General features: G+C 42.4%; 1 protein-coding gene and 1 pseudogene across 2 annotated transcripts in view; one reads left to right on the top strand and one right to left on the bottom strand.

The window, feature by feature from the left end:
- The window catches only part of Atxn10 (ataxin 10), a 149,923-nt gene extending 125,938 nt beyond the window's left edge, over positions 1-23,985 (bottom strand). The window contains exons 1-2 of one of the 2 annotated variants that reach the window (XR_012909597.1): positions 23,478-23,889; positions 150-341 (exon numbers count right to left, since the gene is read on the bottom strand). Coding sequence is in view for 1 of the 2 variants with exons in the window: in XM_075960243.1 (XP_075816358.1) it covers positions 150-341; positions 23,478-23,593 (308 nt within the window). In the remaining variant the exon portion in view is untranslated. Of the gene's footprint in view, positions 1-149; positions 342-23,477 lie in introns of both variants that reach the window. The other variant, XM_075960243.1, reaches the window with a different exon arrangement.
- Positions 8,195-8,345, top strand: LOC142845347 (U2 spliceosomal RNA; annotated as a pseudogene).
- Positions 23,986-24,858: the final 873 nt, after the last annotated feature.

The raw sequence follows: 24,858 nt of genomic DNA, 5'->3' as shown, positions 1-24,858 counted from the left end.
AATCCCTCTGGTTAAACAAGAGAATACAAGAAATAAAGGATGTTTTCCTGTAGAGGTAAAGGTCAGTTTTGTAAAAACAACAGGTAATGCTACAAAGCCAAAATGTTAGCCAACATATAAAAAGCACTCGGGGGGATGAGTGTCACTACCTGATAGAGTTCTGATTCACAGAACACTCTATACACGCATTCCGAAGACATCTGAAGCATTCAGTGATTAGCTGAAGACTGGAAGCCAGGTGCTCCACTTGGGAAGAATCCCTGCAGGCCAGCTCAACAGCATGAGTTGATTTCTTTAAGATATCCAGGACTCTCTGGAAGATCGTTCTGGGTGCTGTTTCCCTGGAAAAAGAGAGTTGTTATAACCGGGATGGGGGGGGTACATGGGATATACTGACCGATTTCCAAATGTCCCATCCCCAACACTGCTTTACCTACTCCAGAGGCAGGGGAATCTACGTTTGCCTATTCCAGCTCCTTCATTATGAAACAGAAGTTATGAGCTGCAGTGCAGACTGTGTAGCCACGGCGTGTGGGGCACTGCTGTTCGTCCTTACATGTGTTCTCTCGCTCTACCACTGAAATGTCTTAACCCTGTCCTCTCCATTCTATGGGCAATGTAAGAGAAGGAGTTGCTTGCCCACATCACCTGGCCAATGAATGCCAGAGCCACAATTCCAATTAAAGTTCTTTGGTTCCAGTACTTGCATTCCCCAGGACAATCCAAATCCAGTACAGATGAAGTCTCTTGCTTATGGATCTGCCACTACCCACTATGGGCCTTACACTGGGTTATGGGAAACAATATTCTAGAAGGACTATGGAGAGGACAAGAGAACACTGTCACTCTTCTCTTTAGATCCCATGAAGCCAGCAACAACCACACCAAACTTTATACGGGAGAGGGTAGGAGAGAGGAACAGAAGTTTGTAGTGTGCCAGCTCCCATGAGGATGAGTGTCCAGCAGAAAGACGGCCTACAGCTGCATTCTCAGCACCTCAGTCGTGGCATGCTTCCCTCATGCATAAGTATAGCCTACTATCATTCCAGGGCTCTTAAGATGAAAAAAATTTTTTTTGGTGTAATCTGGTACCTAAATGAAAGTCAATTTCCTCATTTCATAAATCCCCTAAAGAAACAGTAATCTGCTTTTAAAGACAGAAGAAAAACTGGGTGACACACGCCTTTAATCCCAGAATTTGGGAGGCAGAGGCAGGTAGGTCTCTGAGTTCAACGTCAGCCTGGTTTACAGAGCAAGTTCCAAGACAGCCAGGGCTACACAGGAAAACTCTGTCTCGATACATAAATAAACAGACTGAAGAAAACCTGCCACGTTAGCAGTTAGATACGTCAGATATTTAAGAAACTCTTAGGGACAGTCCTGACCATCTCTGAGAACTCTCCTCTGTCCTCAATGTAGAATGACAGGATTAAGCCAGACCACAGAAACTCCAAACTAATAACAACCTTGTGCTGCCTGGACATCATCAAAGACATTCCATAAATGTCCTTCCTTTCCAGGACCAGGGGACACAACCATGGCATCTTATGTATTATGTGGTATCTTTCAGTCTTATAGACACAGAAATTCTATGTTTTCCTATGGCTGGATCTCTGATAAATCCAGAGGCAAATATACAGCTCATGTTTCACAACAGTCTGAATTCCACTTTATCTGCTTTTCTCTTCTCCCCAATTTCCTCACTTATCTCTAAGACATAAACAGGAGGCAAAACTCAGAACCTCCCACATGCTAAGCAACTGCCAATGACCTACAACTCTACCCTCTTCCCTTACCTTTTTTAAAATTTATTTAATTTTAAGGTACCTGAAACTTGTTTCAGGAAAGAGGCAGGGTACTGATTAACTAATTAGAAACTAAGAAACACACACAATCATCTGCCTGCACCCTCATCCCTCCAGTCAGCACTAGCTCCACGGACAGGTCATAAAACTTGCACCCAGTGTTTTAGCAACTCAGTGACCAAACAAAAAAGTGAAATTCACCTGCCTCGGCAACTATAACAAGCAATCATTTATGTAACACATTTTTGCTGACGATACCGGCAGGAAAATTTTAAAAATGAACATTTACTAGCACTCCCGTGATAGCATTAAGGATTAAGAATATGCTGGAGAAAATACTCAAGAGGATGAAGCATTGGAGGATGACAAGAGTATCACAAATTTCCACGACAAAGTTAAACCTAATTACCTGTTCTGATGCAGAGTTTCAACATTTATTGTTTGGTCTTACAAATAAAAATAAAGGGCTGCTGCACCACATTTGACGAGCCTGAAAGTTCTAGGTTCAAACTTTAGTAGCGCAAAAATAGTAAGAAAACAGTTCTACAACTGGAATAATCTACAGTAATTTCTCTGTTCTCCTCAGGTGGCTAAGAGGTGTGATTCACACCTGTGATGATGGAGCCAGTCTTAATTCTTTCAGCTGGTCCTTCACAGATGCCACTGTCCACAAGGAACAGTCTTCCTGGAAGACCAGGCATCCCTCGACCTCTTACCACCTGCTTTACTAAAAACTGACAACTGAAGCAGCACATGTTTTGGAATAAACTATGGTGACAGACTGAAGAAGATAGTTATTTTCAAGAATAATGATGTTCTATAATGCATAGAACAGTTAAGTTCATTAACTAACCTACAAATATAATTCCCAGTTTTACAAATCCATTTGTCATGGATGCACTGGGTCCTTATTATACTTTAATAGCAACAAATAAAATGGAATTGAAGACCCTTCAAAAGATTCCTGAAACCCAAATAACCATAAATAGCTCCTTCACAGTAAGCTCACATGGAACAAATGTCAGATACAAAATAACTTGTGTTTGTAGAATGAAAAAAAATAATTCAGGAAAGTGATCATTGTTATTTGCTGTCCCCAGGTTCTAGACCCATGGGTTCCTGAAAGCGCCATGCACTCCCAACGTTCTGTGCCCTTCCACCAACATACACTTGTCACACTGTCCCCACCCAGTTCTTTGCCCTCAAGAACTTGGTCTGTGGTTCTTATTCTAAGGAAACTATTCTACCACTGAGCTACACCCTCTGCCTAAACACCTCCTTTTTCAGAAATCTCTTTAAGACCATATCCCTGGTGAAACTCATCAACCACTCCAATCTGTACGCCCTCAACTCTGTACTCCTGCAAACTAGAGACAAGCTGGCTCTTGTATTCCTAGTCCACTGCGCCACTGACAGATTTTCAAATTTCTACCTTAAACAACAAGGACATCTGGCACAAGGAAAGTGGTCCAGGCCTGCACCGTGTTATCCAGGGAAGTCGGTATACATGGAGGCAGTACCTAAGAAACATTAACTTAATTCTTTTTCTTCCCACTATTCTAGATGCAGAAACTAGAAAAGCAGTCACCTTGTAAGATGTGGCTCTACTGTAGGCAGATGTCTTGTGATTCCTATTTAGCATATTTCATTTCTCCTTCCCCATTAGTTACTACAACAGATTAATTGTAAGGAGAGTCTATAGCTCAAACTGACTGTATTTTAAACTTCACAAAGATGGAGAATATGCCTTAAATGTTTGTTTCCCTCTACAAAAGCTGAGACAAAAAAATCCTGCAGAGTCTTATGGCAAATAGCTATGGATTCAATTAATCCTACCTGAAATAATACAAACATGAATACTATCTATTAGATGAGGACAAAGATGTTCTTCTCAACAACAGTAAAAGCATTCACCTCTCCCCACTACTCTCCCTTCTCCACAGCCTTGAAAGAAAACTACTTGGCATTACAGTTCTGCACAGTCTGTGTTCACAGTCAGGACAATGTAATGCATCTAAATATGTAATGATTAACGACAATGAAATAGCTGGTAAAGATCAGTCAGTCGCCCCCATATGACAAACAGTATTAATAATAATCGCTGTCAGTTCTACTTTAACCAAACTAACAAAAATATTCACAAAGGCTTTAAGAAGCTTAGCTACTTCATTGGCAGAAGGCAGAGTGCTTATGGAGACAATTAAACTTCAGCCGTTAGACGTTCCTATTAGATAGGAATGCATCCCCTGAAGACAATGTATAAATGAAATGCTGTAGTAGAAGACAAAAATTCCTTTGAGTTACACAAAAGGTAGAATTTCATTTCCTTCAAGTTTCAACACATTTGTTGGTCTTGGCAAGTCCTGTTTGAGTAAAATTAAAGAAAACTACCTGTGATTATATGTCACAGGTTAGACAAGCCTAATATACCATATGTACACACATTTTACAGTTAATTTATCAGTGGACCTCCTACTGAAAAGGAAACTAACTGCTAGACATTGTAACTGCAACTAAGACTATCGCACTTGTTTAAGAATTATTCTAATACCTACCACTGCATTAAAAATAACTGGCTTATGTATTTAGAGTATTTTAACCATTGTTGCTAAGAAAAATAATTGAAAGCTCATAGATTTTTTTTCTAATTGCTGGCTGTTACATAAAACCATAAACTTTGCCTATTGATTTGGTCTGGCTGATCAAAAGCAGAAATTATATATATATCAACTGCCACAAAGAGCCTACAGCAAAATTCTGAACTCCACCTTTCCCAAAACCAAGCCTCTTCTTTGTGCATTCTACGCTCTCCTCTCCCATCCAGGCCCAGGTGGTCCCTGGCAGCCCTAACAATCCATTCTGCTGGGTCACAGAAGTTGTGTGTAAAGAGCATCTCAGCAAATGTTTCAGGCTCTGACGGCCAGAACAAATTATCAACCCTGCCCTTTATCAGAGAAAGAGCCTTAGATGCCACTGAAACAAATGAACACGGCTAAGTTCAATAGAACTCTACTGTGCCAGGGCTGGAGGTAGCTTACTAGTTAAAAAATGACTCCCGCTCTCGCAGAGGACGGGAGGTCTTCCCAGCACCTCATCAGGCTGCATACAACCACCTGCAACTCTGGCACTGGCACTCTTGGACACAGACATCCTCCCAAACATAATCCTAATTAAAAGATAAACAAATCTTTAAAAAAGAAAACTTCATTATAGCCAAGCGTGTGGCTTATTGGACTGTAACACCAGCATCTGGGAAGCTGAGAAACGAGGATGTCAAGCTCAAGGCCATCCTGACCTACAGAGCAAGACCCTGTAACATCACAATTTAAATTTCCCATGACTTTCAGATGGCAACTACTTAAATGTACAAACCACCCTTCACTCATAGGCCATAATAAAACAGGTGGTGGGTCAGGCCTGGCAACTCCTGTCTTACTAAGATTCCTAACATACCATAGTCCTCTCCGGACCCCACAAAACCATGTTTTCCCCTTTCCTATCATCCTCATTACAATCAGTTCTTCCTCATCAGAGCAAATGCAGCTCAAGGGCATCATGACAAACGAAAGGACAAAGCACGGAGACAGAAAGCCAGCTCTATACCAGATACAAGAACGAGGAAAGGAGTCTGTGTACCAGACAACTCAGGACAGTGCTGGTATGAAAGCGGTGAAGGAGAGGGATGGTCTACTACAAAAGTGGGGTGTGTACTTTCTGTGACAACTGCGATCCATAGACTTACCTAAAAAGCAGTTTCAGGGAGACTTAGAACATACAGGAGACTACAACCACCAAACCTTGGAAATTTCTTCAGTTTTAGGCAGAGAAAGAATGTATTTAAGGGTCTGGAGACATGGCTCAGCAGTGAGCACACCTGCTGCCCTTGCAGAGGGCCTGAGTTCAATTCCCAGCATCTACATGGTGGCTCACAACCTCCACAAGCTCACAAGCTCCAGGAGACCAGATACCTTCTTCTGACCTCCAATGGCATCAGGCACACATGGTACACATTCACATATAAAGGCAAAACACTCATATACATGAAATAAATAAACATAAAAGAATAAAAAATAATGTATGTAAAACATTACTAAAATGCCAGGCAATGGTGGCACACACCTTTAATCCCAGCACTAGGGAGGCAGAGGCAGGCAGATCTCTGTGAGCTGAAAGCCAGCCTGATATACAGAGTTCCAGGACAGCAAGAGCTGCTACACAGAAAAATCTTTTCTCAAAAAAAGGCCGTGGGGAGCTAGAGAGATAGCTCAGTGGTTAAGAGCACTGGCTGCTCTTCCAGAGGTCCTGAGTTCAATTCCCATCAACCACATGGTGGCTCACAACCATCTATAATGGTATCTGATGCCCTCTTCTGGCATAAAGGCATACATGCAGATAAAACACTCATATACATAAAATAAAGAAATCTTTAAAAAAAAAAAAAGAACCAAAGCACAAGGATATATATGCATGAAAATGTCTATGAAACCCACTTGGTACATTAACCTAAAATAAGTAAATAATAGAAAGAAAGAGAAAAATGAAGAAAGAAAGAACTGATCACAGGAACAGAAACCGAAGATATGGCAAGGCCAGCTAGGTAGGCAGAAATCAGATTTTGATTGTTTTTCCCGTGCTGGGACCCAAGACCTTGTACATGATAGGTAATAAAAGATAGATGATAGACAGACAGACAACCCAAGGTTAGTTTGGTTAAACCTAACCAAAGTGAAAGACCTCCACAATGAAAACTTCAAAGCATTAAAAAAGAAAACCAAAGGTACTCAGATCATGGAAAGACCTTCCATGTTCCTGCATGGGTAGAATTAACATGAAGAAAATTACTATACTACCAAAATTAATCTATCTATTCAATGCAATACCCATCAGAGAAAACAATCCAATAATCTTTATGGAACTATAAAAGTCCAAAATAGCCCCAAAACAATCTAAGGAAAGAAGACAGCTGGAGATATTACAATTCCCAACCTCAAATTATACTACAGAGCTATAGTAACAGAACAGGGGACCTGTAAAGAAACAGAAAAAAAAGCAATATCCACCTTATTTTCACAAAGGTGGCAAAAACATGCAGTGGAAAAACTAGCTATTCAACAAACAGCACTGACAAAACTGGATATCCACCTGTGGAAGAAAAAAAAATGATCATATCTTTTACCCTATACAAAAGTCAACTGGAAATGGATCAAATATCTTATTTAAAAACCTAAAACACTGAAACTACAAGAGGAAAACAGAATGAATGCTCAGCAAGAATGTTCTCAAACAAATGAACAACAATCCCCAATAGCACAGTAACTAGTCCCAAGAATTTACAAATGGGATTCCATAAATAAAAGCTTCTACAAAGCAATAACATAAATAAAAATAAATAAAGCTATTGGCAAAGCAAACAAAGAGCCCACAGAATGGGAAAACATTTTTATCAGCTAACATCAGAAGGGGATAACATTCAGAATTTACAAAGAACTACAAAAATTAAATCCCAAGAAAACAAAACTGCCAATCAACAATCAGGCTAATAAAATAACAGACACTTTTCAAAAGAAAAAGTCAAATAGCCAATAACTATTCTTAAAGAGGTTCAACATCCCTCTTCTTCAGGAAAATGAAAATTAAAAGCACTTTGAGATAACTCACTCCAGTCAAAATGGCTATTATCAAGAAATCTGACAAACGTGAGAGTGGATATGGGGAAAAAAGAACTATTATTCACTGCTGTGGGAGTGTAAATTAATATAGCCAATACAAAAATAAGTTTGGGCATTACTCAAAAAGACAGCACTACCATATGACCAGTTACACCATTCCTGAGCTCAATGAATCTGAAAAATGTCATACCCCCCCAATGACACTTGCACATCTGATGGAGGAAGGTCATTGGCTAATAAAGAAACTGCCTTGGCCCATTTGATAGGCCAGCCTTTAGGTGGGTGGAGTAAACAGAACAGAATGCTGGGAGAAAGAGGAAGTGAGCTCAGACGCCATGCTCCCCTCTCCCAGGCAGACACGATGAAGCTCTGACCCAGGATGGACATAGGCTAGAATCTTCCCGGTAAGCACACCTTGGGGTGCTACACACATTATTAGAAATGGGCTAGTCCAGGTGCGAGAGTTAGCCAAGAAGAGGCTAGATATAATGGGCCAAGCAGTGTTTAAAAGAATACAATTTGTGTGTTGTTATTTCGGGGTATAAGCTAGCCAGGCGGCCAGGAGCCGGGCTGTGGGAAGAGGCCCACAGCTCTTACTACACACATCCATGTTTACTGTGGCTCTATTCATAATAAAAGCCCATCCAAGGAAAGGATAAGAAAAATATGGTACATATTTGTAGTACTATTCATCGGTAAATAAAATAAACTTTAAAAATCACTGTTTCTTGGCCTTTTGGCTAGGACCCAGTATAGTATCTAACTGAGGACAATATATTATTTTTGGAATAGGGAGATGAAATAAAAGCTTTCTCCATCCACTGTACACACTGATGGGCATTGTATTACCTCTGAGAATAGGGCACCCCCTTCATTCTTGAACTGATAAAAAAAATGGTGAGTTTGCAATTATATATATATAACTAACATTCTCGACTTACTGTGTTAGAAAAAAAAACACCTGACTATAAAAAAAAATAAAACTGAAATTTTCAAAAAAAATTAATGGACCTCATAAGTTTAATATTAAATGAGGTGACTCAGAAAGGAACAACTACATGTTCTCTCTCATATACAGATCCTAGCCTAAAATGTACATGTGTAGATATCCAAACAGTATAAACTGGGGAAGTCTAAAAGTTTAGCAGCAGATCTAAAGAGGGTAATAATAGGTATGAAGAAGGCTGGAGTACATTAGCCAGTAGTGTTAACACACAGAGGGAGACAGATCTATCAAAGTTTGAAGCCAGCCTGGTTTGCATCATGGATTCCAAGTCAATCAGGGCTACAGAGTGAGAACCTATCTCCAAAATAAAACATCATGAACAAAGATATAAAGTTTCAACTCTAACACAATTGTGGTAGATAATGTGACTTCAGCTTTCTATGTACTGAAGTAGCAAGAACCACCTTTGCACTGTAAAAGAAGACATGTGTTAGTCCTCTGAAGCAGTGACTGTGAAAGCTGCACTTTCTTTAGAATTCCACTGACCAGTAGTGCAGCAGGAACGAGACACACTCAGTCACTGAATACATTTATTGAATTGACCCATTCAGAAAAAGTGATTTAAAAGCCGGGCAGTGGTGGCGCACGCCTTTAATCCCAGCACTCGGGAGGCAGAGGCAGGTGGATCTCTGGGAGTTCGAGGCCAGCCGGGTCTACAAGAGCTAGTTCCGGAACGGGCACCAAAGCTACAGAGAAACCCTGTCTCGAAAAACCAAAAAAAAAAAAAAAGAAAAAAAAAAGAAAAAGTGATTTAAAAAAAAATATTATAAGGGGTGGGGATTTGTAACCTGAATTTTTTTCTTTCTTTCTTGTTTAAAACTATATCAAATCACTTTATTATAATCATTTAATTTGCAAGTTATATTGCTATATTTAAAGAATAGGTTTTAGTTGTTTTTTTTTAAAGGAAGGGTTGGGCAGTTGTGGTGCACACCCTTAATCTCAGCACTCCGGAGGCAGAGGCAGGTGTATCTCTGTAAATTCAAGGCCAGCATGGTCTAGAGTGAGTTCCAGAAAAGCTCCAAAGCTGCAGACAGAAACCCCATCTCAAAAACCAACAAGAAAAAAAAGAGGATAGATCTGAGAGTTGATGTTTATGTTAATAAACTTTAATCATTTCACATTACATGGATACCAACACATCACAGTGTACCCCAAAAATGCATACAATTATGACTTATCAAAAACTGAAGGCCAATCAGCATTGATACATGGCAATCATCAATTTAAAAAGACTATTAAAATGACTGGTTTTTTCTCTAGCCTCATTCAGTTATTCGGGTGACAACACAAACAAGTGGAATTTAATTCCATGGATGTAAGGAAATGCTTAGATCAATGAACCCAAACAGAACTAAAAAGAGAAATGTGAAATTAGAAAGGCAATGAAGCACAAAGAGTGAGGGATAGATAGGAAACAGAATCAATAGGCAGGTTAGAGTAGGGTCCTAGAGAAAAGACAAGTCAAGTAGTCAGAAGTGGGGCTACTGAAACTGATCACGAAGAAAGGAGCTGGATTAAAAATAAGGTCCAGATAAGGTGTAACACGTGGCAATGTGAAAGAGAGAAGACTTGGGAGTTGAGTTCACTGACAGTCAAGGGAATGCGGTTGAGCAATGAAAGGATTGCCCATGCAAACACTGAAATGACCAAGATTTAAGACAATTAAAGCAATACACAGTTTACTGTATGCTAAAACTATACTTTTCAAGAATACAATGGGGTGGCCACAGATATTTAAATTGCAATACTGATTCAACAAGTATACTGTCATAGCATGGTCAAAAAGTTGAAGGGACCCAGGCAAGGTGGCGCAAGTCTGTAATCCCAGCATTTAGGAGCTAAGGCAGAAGGGCTGAGCTAAAGGACAGCAAGGACTACACAACCAAGATCATGTCACAAAAACAAACAAAAGGGCTGAAGGAACAACTCAATAGTTACCAGTGTTGGCTGGTCTTACAGAGGATGGGTGCACTATAGGCAGCTCACAACTGCATGTAACCCTAGCTCATCTTCTGGCCTCCACGGACACAACACCTACAAGTACATACACAGACACCATATAATATACACACATATATATGTATGTATGTATATATCATATGTATGTATACACACAAAAAAAAAAACAAGAGTCAGATGGAGAGACTGATAAGAACAAGAATGATGGAGAGAAGTCTGACACCACCGGCGACAATCAAGGCAAGTACCTAGCCCTTCTTGAGCTACAAAATGCAGTAGACAGAAAACACCTCCCATTGTTGAAAGCCTCTGGGAAAGGCTTGTCCTCAGAAGCTGAGTAGCACTTCTAACAAAATGTTTACTGAAAGGTTATTTTTGAATGGCACTAAGTTCACCGGTCAACCTGGGAAAAATACGTTCTTTGTTGTTGCTGTTTCAATAATATATTGATATTTCATCATGTAAGTCTTCTTTAATGTCTTTTGATATAATTTCTATTCTCTATGGTGATCATGATCATGATAATGGTGACCAGGACAGACAGAGACAGTAGCTAACGTTTAAGTTGTTCTTATCATAAGCTAGTCATTATTCTAGGTGTTGTACACATTAACTTCTCGGTGGCAACAATAGGGAAATACCGCTCACACATTAGTTACAGCTTATTTAGTTTTATGGCCTAACTTAGAACCTGGCTCAACTGAATAACAATCCCAGGGTTCCTTTGCTCTTCAGTATCCACATTCACAGATCCCTGACCAAGCCCTTGAGTCAGTGACCACTACAAAAGACCAGAAGGATGAAAGAACTAAAATGCCCTTCTCGGGGTTCTGAGAGTCACAATCATACCCTCATTTGTTTTAATTTGCTGACTCAAATTCTTTCCTGACTACTTCATCCACTTGAGAAAACTGCATATGAGAGGTGGCCTCCCGTTGAGCACTTCTGTATTTGAAGTTGAGTCAGACACCTTACCAAAAAGCTCCATGTGTATTCCAGCTCACAGCATAGGTAAAAATAAAGGAGACTGCCATCACATAATTCCTTTTATGGAGGAACTTGATGTTCTCTAAAACAACTAAACTGAATCATGGCTGAGTCAAAAAGCCATATGGCATCTAAGCTGATGACGTGTCTGCGTTTTTGTTGGGGGGGAGGTGTTGTTTTTGTTCTTCTAGATCACTCAAAGACTTGCTGGCCACAGGCTCAGTAATGTTTAGGGAAAATCCAAGTGTATGAGTGTACACAGATTTCTATTTTACTCCTGTGGTATGCTACCCTCTGAAAGGTTTAATTATTTGCTTTCTTCATGAAAGTTAGTCAATATATTTAGGCAAGCAACTCAGAATCACAAGTCATTCTTTAGCTCTTGAAATCAGTTATCTGTCATAACTGATGTTTCCTACATATTCCTAACTAGTCTCTTTTGTGCTTTTACTTTACATATAATGGTTCAAGAAAATCATAAAAATACTATCAAATGCCCATTATGTGCTAAATGTGAATGTAAGAATTAGGAATACAGAGTTAAATAGGAAACCTGTCTCTGAGGGAATGGCAGGTAATTAAGTGCTTTTAATACTCTGTGATGGTCTTGAAAAGAGGCAAAATTATAGGATACAAGCCTAGAGATTGAAAAGATTTCTAATATTATCATTATATCTGTGCCACTATAACCAAATACCTAACAAAAACAACCTATAAGAGGTAGGATTTAGTTTGGCTCACAACTTCAGAGCGTATGTATACTCAGCCCATGGTCACTTGGCCCTGTAAGCTTAAGGGGAACATCCTGTTGGCAGAAGCATGCAGCAGAGAAGAATCTCATGGCAGACTGGAAGCAAAGAAAAGGAAACACATGCGAGGACCAAAGCATAACATAGCAGCAGTTCTCAATCTGTGGGGCACTACCCCTTTGGCAAACCTCTACCTCCAAAAATATTTACTTTACAATTCATAAGAGTAGCCAGGTGGTGGTGGTACACGCTTTTAATCCCAGCACTTGGAAGGCAGAGGTAGGCGAATTTCTCTGTAGCTTTGGAGCCTGTCCCTGGAACTAGCTCTTGCAGATCAGGCTGGCCTCGAACTCACAGAGATCCACCTGCCTCTGCCTCCCGAGTGCTGGGATTAAAGGTGTGCGCCACCACTGCCCAACAAGAGTAGCAAATAAAAAATATTTTTTTTTAATTTTAACCATAACCATAACATGAGGCACCACTATATTTTTTTTATTTTATTATTTTTTATTGGAAAAAAAAGTTCATACAGTATATTTTGATAATTTTTCCCTTCCCCAAACTCTTCCCAGATCCCTCCCACCTCCCTACCCACCCAACTTTATATTCTTTCTCTCTCTTTCTTTCAAAAAAAAAAAAACAAGCAAGAAACACAAAAATGTAAATCAAAACAATCAAGTGAGAGACCAATAAGACAAAAAAATGCCAAAATTAAGTAAAATGAAATTTAAAAGTCCACAAAAATACCATTGAGTTTGTTTCATGTGGGCATGAGTCCTGCTCTGGAGTGTGGTTGATAGACCCTATTCAGTGACATTTTCTGTGGCTTATATGCTCAGGGACACTGTGCTGCCGAAAATTCTCTTTACCCAGAAGGTATTAATTGCAGATAGCGTCTTTGTTAAGGGTGGGAGCTGCTGTCCACCTCTTCTCAGTGGGACTCCATCTGACTTGAACCCTAACGGTTTTTTTTAATTTATTTATTTATTAAGGATTTCTGCCTCCTCCCCGCAACCGCCTCCCATTTCCCTCCCCCTCCCCCGATCAAGTCACCCTCCCTCATCTGCTCGAAGAGCAATCAGGGTTCCCTGACCTGTGGGAAGCCCAAGGACTGCCCACCTCTATCCAGGTCTCCTAAGGTGAGCATCTAAACTGCCTAGGCTCCCCCAAAGCCAGTACGTGCAGTAGGATCAAAAACCCACTGCGATTGTTCTTGAGTTCTCAGTATTCCTCATTGTCCTCTATGTTCAGCTAGTCCGGATTTATCCCATGCTTTTTCAGACCCAGGCCAGCTGGCCTTGGTGAGTTCCCGATAGAACATCCCCATTGTCTCAGTGGAGGCACCACTATATTAAAGGGTTGCAGCATTAGGAAAGTTGAGGAACATTGCTCTAGGGTCATATCCCAGTGACCTACTTCTCCCAACTAGGCCCCACCTCCTACCTTTTACTACCTCTCAACAATACAATCATATGATAAATTCACCAAGCGAATAATCCATTTATCAAAGCGATCAGGATCCAATCAATTCCCAAAAACCCATTAGCTAGCAATCAAGTCCTTAACACATGAGTAGTGACAGTCATTTCATACTCAAACCATAACAAAATGAAAATTGAAATGGTAAATAAATTATGAAGGAAAGCCAGGCAATGGTGGCACACACCTTTAACCCCAGCACTTGGGAGGCAGAGGCAGGCAGATCTCTCTGAGTTCGAGGCCAGCCTGGCCTACAGACCGAGTTCTAGGACAGACTCCAAAACTACACAGAGAATCCCTGTCTCAAAAAATAAAACAAAAAGAAAGAAAATTACAAGTGTGTATGTACACAGAAATAAAGAAGGTTTAAGGCACTTATAAATGTAATGTCACAACACTTGTGCTACTTCTGTTAGTATTGGAAGCAAGCCAAATACAGTTCATTTTACTGTATAAATTATAGTTGCCCCACAAAACTTGGCAAATTTCCTTAATCTTCATTGTCAAATTTAATGGATCTGGAATCATTCTAGGAGACACACGTCTAGGCATGTCTATGAAAGTATCTCTGGAGAGCTCACTGAGGAAGACATGATGTTCAAATGGCAGAAGAGAAAAAAAAGAGAGAAGTCCAGAAAGCACCAGCATTACCCCCACCCCTTACCCCAATTACTCACTACAGTGTGAGCAGTGCTTCACAGGTATGGTTGTTTAAATGCAACTGGCCCCCACAAACTCATAGGAGTGGTACTATTAGGAGGTGTGGCTTTGTTGGAGTAGGTGTGGCCTTGTTGGAGGAAGTGTGTTATTGTGGGGGTAGGCTTTGAGGTTTCCTATGCTCAAGCTATGCTCAGTGTCGGTTCACTTCCTGTTGCCTTTGGATCAAATGTAGAATTCTCCATTACTTCTCTAGCATGTCTGCCTGCACTCCGCCATGCTTCCCATCATGATGATAACCGACTGAACCTCTGAACTACAAGCCACTCTGTTAAATGTTTTCCTTTTTTGGAGTTGCAGTGGTCCTACCATTATGCCTTCATGCAATGACGAACTATAGTCAGTGAGTCAAAATCTTAGGTTGCTTTTTGTCAGGCATTTGGCCACAGCAATGAGAAAAGCAACAATATAGATAGTTAAACACATGAACAAATAACACGGCACCATGAACAGCTTTTCAGGGTTAAAAATACTTGTTATTGACTAGTACTGTTAAGTACAAGTGATTTTTTTTCTCAATGGCATCAACTGGTTTATCTTCAATGTTCTGTTCAATTCAATGTTCACTGAGTATCAAAACAATCTAGGCAACCTGCCAGGAGATGCTCCAAATATAATGATTCCTGCCCTCAAAAAGAGTGCTATCTAGTAGGGACAGACTGGTAGAGAAAGAGTATTCTATTATAATGAGCTAGCAAGGTAGCCTGGTAAATAAAGTAACAAACCTGAAAACCTGAGTTCAATTCCCATGGCCTCCAAGGTGGAAAGAACTCAAACATGCCCACTCTAATAAAAATATAAAGAGAAAAAAGGGTATTCCATTTTAAAATGAAGAAATAGTAAGAAAAATTCACACTTTAACACCTCCCTCTTTCTAAGCAATTCAGTATGTTCAGTTATAAAAATTAAAAATGTACAGCCTAACTATAAATAAGATATATACCTTCACACACAGCAACTCAACGGGAACACTCCATTACAGTCAAGTCTGAAACCAAAAAGCCAACAAATTCACAAAGCAGAATCCTGTGACCAATCCCGACTGGATGACAGGGCTAAATGTTCCCTGCACTTTGTGGTGCGTGTGGTTCAGAGCCAGGTCGGGACTCTCTGCAAGGAGGGTAAAAAGCCCTGCAAACACTGTAGCCCACATGCAGGCTACGTGGAAAGCCGTGTCCAGTAGGAAGCACAGAGCGCTTCACAGAAAGGGCCTGGCCAAAGATGCTGGCTGCCCAGGAACTAGACACATAGATCTCTAATACTATTACTATCTAACCATCAACAAAGTACCAGGTTTTAAGTCAAGATCACTGGGATCAGGTACAAGAAAATGCAAAACCTTCCCAGAGGGTGTAGTGGGCACAGAAAGAAGGAGACATGGAAAAAAAGTTGTTACTCAAGGTAAAGGCTCACAGAGAAAAATAGCAACAAGAAGAACTGGTTGCTGCCCTCACTACTCCCAGTGACCCACTGACAGATTGTGTCCTTACACTTAACCCTAGGCTGTATTGAACTAAGTCCTAGGCCCAAAAGAACACATCAGTCTGACAAAATGGTTCAGAGGGTGGTAGCGCTTACAGCCAAGCCTGACCATCTTAGCTCGATTCCTGAGACTTGCATAGTAGGAGAAGACAATACAGGTCATACGGTTTCCTCACACACACAATCAACAAAAATGTACCTTCAAAAAAAAAAAAAAACTTCCAGTAGGTAGTGTAAAAGGAGCTCAGCAATTTTCTCTCCAGAGAACTACTGTGTGCTCTCGTGCAGGGGGCTAGAGGGCAAAGACTGCAGTTACTACACACAGAGAGCATCAGCTCTGCACATCCTGAAGTCATAGCTTCTTCAACAAGATGAAGGAAGGATCTAGAACCCTGGGGCTCACTGGGACATCTTAGTACTTCCGTGACTAGTGATTCAATGAAAAAGTAACTGTCACACCCTGAGAATAACAAGGGGACGGTAGCCAGGGGCTCAGACCCCTTAACAACAGGGCTTATCCACACAGCAGATTGAACCTGGGGAACATCCGGTATGGTGGGTAGAGACAGATGAACCTTACCCTATGAAAGCCTCTGCAGCTGGACTATAGCCTGCTCCAACAGTACTCCTCCTAAAAGTCTTAGATTCCACAGGTTGCTACCTTGAAGATTGACAGGGTGGGCAGATTCAGACCAGAGAAAACCTAAGCAGAAGAGCAGATTGTAACTCATGCTAAGACTCAGGCCACACCTGGCCCAACCAGCCAATGACATCAGGATCAATTTTCAACTAAAGAACAACAAGCTAATTAACTACTTAAGCCATGCATCTTCAGGATACGCTGAAGCTACAGTGTACGTGCTCCTGGGGAATGAGCCTCAGCTGTCCACAGCAGTATCAGCCCCACAAGGCATTCTTACATTAGCTGGCTTATTTTTTCCCCTAGATTTTCGTTCATTCACTTATCAGTCAGCTCAGCTCAAGCTCTGGAAACATAAAGCACTGTCTGGCACAGAGAGTACATTCATGAAGCAAAACCCCCCAAGCACCAGATTGGTAGCAGCGTTAACAAACAATACCCAACCCTTCTACTTTTCTTACAGCAAATTTTACTATTTAATTTTTAATATTTTTTATTTGTGTACAGACTAATGAGTAGCCAGGCGGTAGTGGCACCTGCCTTCAAATCCCAGCACTTGAGAGGCAGAAGCAGGTGAATCTCTGTGAGTTCAAGGCCAGCCTAATCTACAAAGGGAGTTCCAGTTCTGGCCAGTTCATAGCTACCGAGAAACTCTGTCTTGAAAAAAAAAAAAAGAAAGAAAGAAAGAAAGAAAAGAACCCTAAAACTAATGAGTATGTGGGTGAGCAAGCAGGTATCTTTGTGCCATGGCGCACATGTGGAGGTCTATGCTGGCTACTCTTTTAAGTCAACTTGACACAAGCTAGTCATTTTGTCCAGAGGTGGAACCTCAGTTGAGAAAATGCCCACCAGACTGGCCTGTGGGCAAGCTTGTGGTACATTTGTTGACTGATGATTAATGTGGGTGGCCTATCCCACAGAGACTGCAAACCACGGGTGGGTGGTCCTGAATAGTATAAGAAGCAGGCTGAGCAAGCCACAAGGAGCAAGCCAGTAAGGAACACTCCTCCATAGCCTCTGGTTCAACTTCTGTCTCGAGTTTCTGCCCTGACTTCCCTTCATGGCAGACTGTGATTGAAACCCTTTCCTTCCCAAGTTGCTTTCGGCCACAGTGTTTATCAAACAACAGAAAACTAAGATAAAGTCAAATGATGACTTTTAAGAGCAGTTCCCTTTCCACCTCAGTTTTGAGTCATAAAATCTCTCTTGTTTCTGTGGTGTTGCTAACTGGCCCACAAGCTTTTTATCGATTCTCCTGTCTCTGCCTTCCCATCCTGCCACAGGTGTCCTGGAGTACTACAACTATGGACACACATCCAGCTTTGACCTGGATTCTAAGGATCAGGTCATCAGACTAGCATGGCAACTGCTTTTAACCCACTGAGCCACCCCCCCCCCCCAAAGTTTACTGTTTACATGTTTTCCCCACCAGTTGTGCGTAAAAAAGGCCAGTGACACTTGCTCAAAGTCCTTCAGCCATGCTCAAATGAGTCTTTGGGGGGGGGGGGGGGGAATTACTGATAAAACAGGGTATGTAGACAGAAAGCTGCAAATAACCCATATGGCACACTCCCTAACTCTTTCCCTGCTAATCCCAACTCCTTTGACAGCCATTGTTTAGATGTGCATTATCACTGAGTAACATGGACTAGTGTATCAGCTGGTAACAGTATATGCTTTGTAACCGGCTCTCTCCAGTGGTTCTGGAATCCTTCCATGTTGTTCTGTGACAGGAGTTCATTTCTTTACATTGCAAAAGTATGTTTCCCAAAGAAGTTGCATTTTTGTAACCCCAACAACGTAAGAGTTCCTGTTGTTCCACAATCTCACAAAACGTTGATGCTGTCATTTTAAATTTAGCCACATTAATCAGCACAGCTTGTACTCTTCGAAGAGGTTACAGTTGGTTGGTTTTTTGTCTAATTTTTATGTGGATGAACATTTTGCCTGCAAGTTTGTGTATACACCCATGCCTGGCCCAAGGAGGCCAGAGAAAGCCTTGGATCCATTGGAACTGGAGTTATAGACAGTTGTGAACAGCCCCTTGAGTGCTGGAAACTGAACCCTGGTCCTCTGAAATAACAGCAAGTGCTCTTAAGCACTGAGCCATCTTTCCAGCCACAGTCTTGTTCTACACCCCAGGCTGGTCTAGAACTCACTTGTTGCCCAGGCTGGCTTCATAATGGCAATCTCTTCCAAGATTATAGAAACACATCACCACATCTCTATCTATGGATTTTTATTATGGTCTTATCTATTTACAAGAGCTATTTTAAGATACAGATCACACAGCACATAATTCACCCATTGAAGTATCCAACCACATACAGGTAATATACATATTACAATGTTAATTTCTTAAATTGTGGTAAAATAACTGTAAGATGAAATTTGCCACGTTGGCTACTTTTAAGTCTACAATATTTCATTCACAATTCAACAGCCATCACTACTACCACCTTCCCCCCACTCTTGGTTTGTGAGACAGGGTTTCTCTGTAGCTTTGTAGCCTGTCCTGGAACTAGCTCTTGCAGACCAGGCAGGCTGGCCTCGAACTCAAAGAGATCTTCCTGCGTCTGCCTCCTGAGTGCTGGGATTAAAGGAATGAGAGGCATGCACCACTACCGCCCAGCTATTACCTATTTCTAAAACTTAAATATCCAAACTTGAAATTCCTAATCATTAAGTAGTAACTTTCTATTCCTTGCTGCCCAAAACCTGATAGCCTCTAAATTCACTTCCCTATGAACCTGCCCTATGGTCCATAAATGGAATCATATATTTATCTTTTTGCAGTTCCTTTAACTTCTTGGTGCTAACTTATGCTTAGCTTTTTGAGGAACCATCAAATAGGTTTTCTGTTGGCTACAACATTCCACATTCTCACCAACAATGTATAAAGATTCGATTTCGGGCTGGGAATGTAATTCGGTAGCAGAATACTTAACTCAAAAGTGCAAGGACCAAGGTTCAACATCCAAATTCACCAAAGAATGGGGGCATCAATTTCCACACATCTTCACCGATGCTTGTTCCTTCCCACCTGTTTGGATAACAGCCAACTGAAAGGGTGTAAAATGGTATCTCACGGTGACATTCACTGCTTTTCACTAGCTGCCACTGAGTACTGAATAAGGTTGACTGTTATTGGACATCTATATTAAAGCACAAGAAGATTTTGTCCAATTTTTAAAATGGACTATCTTTCTAGTGAATTGTAGAAATACTTTATACATTCTTAAACCATCTCTTGTTAGTATTAGGTGTGTGTGTGTGTGTGTATGTATATATGTAGGTATTATAAATACTTTAGTATATGCCTCGTCATTTTGTTTTCTTACAGGCTTTCTTTGTGTAGTATTAGCTGTCCTGGAACTCACTTTGTAGACCAGGCTGGCCTTGAACTCAGAGATCCACCTGCCTCTGCCTCCCAAGTGCTGGGATTAAAGGTGTGTGCCACCGCTGCCTGGCCATCATTTTGTCTTTTAATCTAGTGTTTAATTTTAAGTCTAAATGGATAAAGTATTTCACTTAAATAGGATGTTATTATATCTTAGATAAGAAATGATGCTTAGTGAGGGAGGTGGGGCAGCTATGGGTAACGACAGGTGTGAATAACAAAGGACAACGATATTATGAAAACATAATAAACCCCGTTATTTTGTACTACTAAAAGAGGCTGACTTTTTTTTAAGTTTGCCTAGGTCACAAGGAAACTAATCTCTTGTAGATACTCAGATATTGAGATCTATATTCCTTGTTGAAATATCTTTCTGGACTGGTCTGAGCTGTAGGTCAAGGTTCATTTTATTCCAATCAATAGACAAATAGTTGTTCCCTCCTTGCAAACAATGTGCTTTAAGTTGATTTTGTTTTTACATTTATAAACATTTTATAAAGAAACTAGAGCCAGAATAGGCTTTTATTTTTTCACACAAAATAGTCAGAGTTCAATAAAAAGAACAAAATGATCAAACACACACACAAAAGATAAAAACAATAAAAAGTTATCATATCCAGTCTTTATAGCCAACATGTTTAAGAATTAAATGAGAACATCAATTTCAACAAAGTACAGAAATATAAAAACAAATATATTAATTCAAAATTGCAATACAAAACACAATGATGGTAGGTTTGATGAAAAAAAGAAAATTAGCAAACTAGAAGGCAAGTTAAAAGCAAATCTTTAAGCAGGTATTTAAAGAGGGAAAAAAAAAAACATTTTAAGAACTGGAAAGATCCTCCTGGAACACCTGAAGTCTAGGCTAAAAACACTAGATTTACCCAGACACACAAAAACATACTTAAGAGTACCTGCTGCTTTTAGAGGGAACTGGAGTTCAGTTCCTAGCACCAATATCAGATGGCTCACACTCCCTGAGTAATTCCACTTCCAGGAGACCCACAGGCACCTGTGCACATGTACATACATACAGACAGAGAGACAAAAAAAGACATATTCTCTCTCTTCTCTCTCTCTCTCAAATGAAGGGCTGCAGAGATGGCGCAGCAGTTAAGAGCACTGGCTGTTCTTCCACTCACAAGTATCTATAATGGGATCTGAAGCCCTCTTCTAGTGTACAAGCATACATGTAGACAAAATACCCAAATACTTAAATAATTAAATCTTAAAAAACAATTAGGTGACAAAGCAGAACCAGAATCAAGAACTCTGCACCATCGCACAACTGTATTCTCCACCCGAGCACCTACCCACTGGAAACAGGGTCACTGCTCCACAAGAACTGCAACCAAACCCCAGAATCACTCTCCTCTTCACCCCACAACAAGCCAGTTGGTCCCTGAGTCCTTCCCATGCAATCTTACGAGTTCCTCATCATTGTCCTACCCTTCCCCACAATGCCCTTACTCTGGGTACTTTTTCACAGGGACTTCTGCTGAAACATCCTTCCTGCTTCATTGCTCTAGCTTCTCTGTCCTCTTTCCAATGGCGATCAGAAGATCAGAAAGACTTTCCTCACACACAGATTTTATCAAACCACTTCTGTTAACGAACCCATCAGTGGTTTCCCATAACTCCTCTCAGAACAGACCAAGTCAAGAGAGCTATAGGTCTTCATCTTCTCAACAAGTTACATAAAGGAAACCAAAGATAGGCTGTCTCCTCTGGCCCAGACATATGATCTGTGTTGTTTCTCTGCAACTCTACAAAATCAGTATATGACCCTTCCACAGAAACTGTCTTTTCTAGCTGGCCCTCAAAGCCCTAGTAATTTTACATGTGTGGGTGGATGTCCATGTATACAGCGTGCATGCCTGATAACCATAGAGACCAGAAAGGTTCTAGGAATCAAACTCTGGTCCTCTGGGAAAGTACTGACTGCTCTTAACCACTGAACCATCTTCCCAGGCCCTCTCCAGTTATCTGTCTTTGCTGGCTCTGGGAGGCAGCATCTTTACCATATAGATCTGTACTAAGTACGCTTACACAGCAATCCCCTATTATGTTTGATGAAAGGAGTTACGTCACATTTGTTTTTGTAACCTCAGCCCCCTGCAAAGACTGTTTCATAGTGTTCAATATATCGTTAATAATTAAGGCAGAGGTCCTGGATAGTATAGACAGGCCCAAGCATCAGATCAGCCAACATTATTTCCCAGATCACACTGATCAGCATCCTGCCCACAAGCCCAAGCAACAGTACCAGCGGCCTTCAACACCTTTTAGATGCACATCCTTCTACAATGACGGCAGATGGGAAAGGGCTCAGAACAGCATCTTTTGTTGTTGTTGCTGTAGCTGGTTGGTTTGTTTGTTCTGAGATAAGGAGCCTTGGCAATGTTGACCAGTCTGGTCTTGAATTCAGAGATCCATCTGTCTCTTCCTCTTGAATGCTGGGACTGAGGGAAGACAGGTGCCACTGTGCCTGATTCGTTTCTCTTGAATGCTGGGACTGAGGGAAGACAGGCGCCACTGTGCCTGATTCGGTTATATATCTATCTTGTTGGTTGGTCGGTTGCTTGGTTTGGTTTGGTTTTGGTTTTTCAGCACAGTATTTATGTATTCATTTAGTTTTTCAACACAGGGTTTCCCTATGTAGCCCTGGCTGTCCTGGAACTCACGCTAGAGACCAGGCTGGCCTCAAACTCACAGAGATTGGCATGCCTCTGCCTCCCGAGTGCTGGGATTAGAGCGATTCTGGTTTTTTTTTTTAAGATGGAAAGTTCTAGAAAGAACTGAACCTACCCAAGCCTATGTGCTCTTTTCCATTCTGCTCTCTGTCCACACACTGGGATTTCATGATATCTCCCTCCAAGAGAAAGCAAGGGTTCGGTGACCTCTCAGTCCAATAACTAAGCACAATGCTTGCTACAGGGGAGGCCATTATTATAAAGAGAAAATACTAACGCTTGTTTAGTGCGTAGTGTCCTGAGGATGTAACAGGCACACTCATTAAATCCTCACTATGTTTCCACCAAGAAGGCACCTTCAACATCGTCTCCATTAAACAGAAAGGGAATACGCAGCACAAACAATCCTACAAAACCCAACAGGACTTGACAGCCTGGCGTACTTCTGTTCCCACGTCTTATTTCATCGCAGCACTGAAACAGGCACCCGATTTCCCATTTTCAAGGCGAGAAATAGAAAGGTCGGAGGCAATGTGGAGATGTCAAGAAGCCAGTCCGGATCTGCAGGCTCCTGGGCATCTCCCTTTAACCCAGTGGCAGAAGCCAGAACACGCCTCCCCGGGCCACCGCCCGCCCTCAGGGCCCCGCCTGAGGATCCAAACCAACAGCTTCCTCACTGCCAGCCTGGGGACCAGCGTTGCCACCGCCTGCCCCCTCCGAGCCCGGGCAAACAGTCGTCCCGAGCAGGCCTAGGCGCGCGCCACAGAGCCGCAACCCGCGCGTGGGCCGAGCCCGTCTCGCCCGCCGCCCCGCCTCGCCAGCCGCCCAGCCCAGAACCCCGCCACGGATCCTCTTCCTCCTAGGCAGCAGCCCCTGCGCGGTTACCGGTTCCGCTGCTCCTTGAAGAGCGCAGTGAGGGCGCGCAGGGCCTCCAGGTCCTGGATGGGTGCTGGCACCATGATGCCCGACAGCCGGGAGGGTGGCATCCTGGGCGCCGCCATCTTGCCACTCGCTCTTAGCCGAGCCTGACAAGGCGGAGAGAAGAACGAGAGATGGGGAGACAGGAGACAAGGGCAGGAGACGGGGACGCGATCCGCCCGGCGCTGGCTTCCGCAGCCCGCGTCACCCAGATCCCGTGCCGCTGCAAGGCAGAGAGCGCGAGACTAGCCGGCTCGCCCCAGGCGGAGAGGACAACGCGACGCAGCAGGAGGGGGAGGGGGCGAGGGCGGAAGTCCCGCCTGAGGGGAGGGGGTCCAGCGGAAGTCCTGCTCCTGCGTGGGGAAGGAGGGAGGGGGTCTTCGGGTTCTCAGTGGGGCGGCCTGGGTAAGCACGCCCGGCAGAGGACAGACTACTGAGCCGAAGGGGGCGGGGAAGGGTGGGCGGTAAGGTGTCTTGTCAGGGACAGACGTTCGCCCTGAGGGAGGGCCTCCGTAGGTGAGGCCCGGATGCAGAGGTTTTCCTCTGGGCAAGGGATACCAGGCATAAGCGGTGCCCCCAGGATAATGGATGCTGTCCCTGGAGGGGTCTTGGGAAGCAGGCTCCTTGGGAAGGGCGGAGAGGGGATACTGGCCAGAGGCGTAGGCCGGGAGGGGAGACCTGGAAAGAGGCTTCCCCTCAGGCGATATGTTGCTGGGCCACGTAGTCCCATTGCAAGAGAACCTGGAATAAAGACCCCCTCCAAGGAAGGGATACTAGCTTGAAGCGCTCCACGGAGGGAGACTTGCAACGGAGGTTCCCCGTTGGGAAACCTGGAGGCTGTGGAAGACGACCTTGGACAGAGGTTCCTCTCAGGGAAAGAGGAAGCCGAACAGAACTGTCCCCTTGGGAAAGAACCAGGAAGGAAGCTCTTCCCCCAGGAGAGGAGTCTGGGAAAAACTGTCTCCATGGAGAGGCGTATTCGTTTCTTGTTGCAGCCACAGAACACCTGACAAAAGCGGCTTTAAAAAGGATAGGTTTATTCTGGCTCACAAATTGAAGTTACAGGCCAACATGGTGGGGACTCAGGACACAAATGCTGGGGGCAGCTGGTCGCATCGCATCCATTGCCGGAAAGCAGACACAGATGGACGAATGCTGGTGCTCACCGGCTTCCTCCTTTTTTTACAGGCCGTGGAATTGTACCACCCACATTTGATTCACACAGTTAACCTAATCTATATAATCCTTCACAAACATGCGCAGAGGCTTGTCAAACTAACCATTAATCTTAACCATCACAATAGGGGACCTGGGTAGAGGAGGCTTGTCAGAAATATCCCCATACTGG

The sequence above is a fragment of the Microtus pennsylvanicus genome, chromosome 2 (assembly GCF_037038515.1).
Source record: "Microtus pennsylvanicus isolate mMicPen1 chromosome 2, mMicPen1.hap1, whole genome shotgun sequence".
NCBI lineage: Eukaryota > Metazoa > Chordata > Mammalia > Rodentia > Cricetidae > Microtus > Microtus pennsylvanicus.
This window is presented reverse-complemented; position numbering and strand designations above follow the sequence as displayed.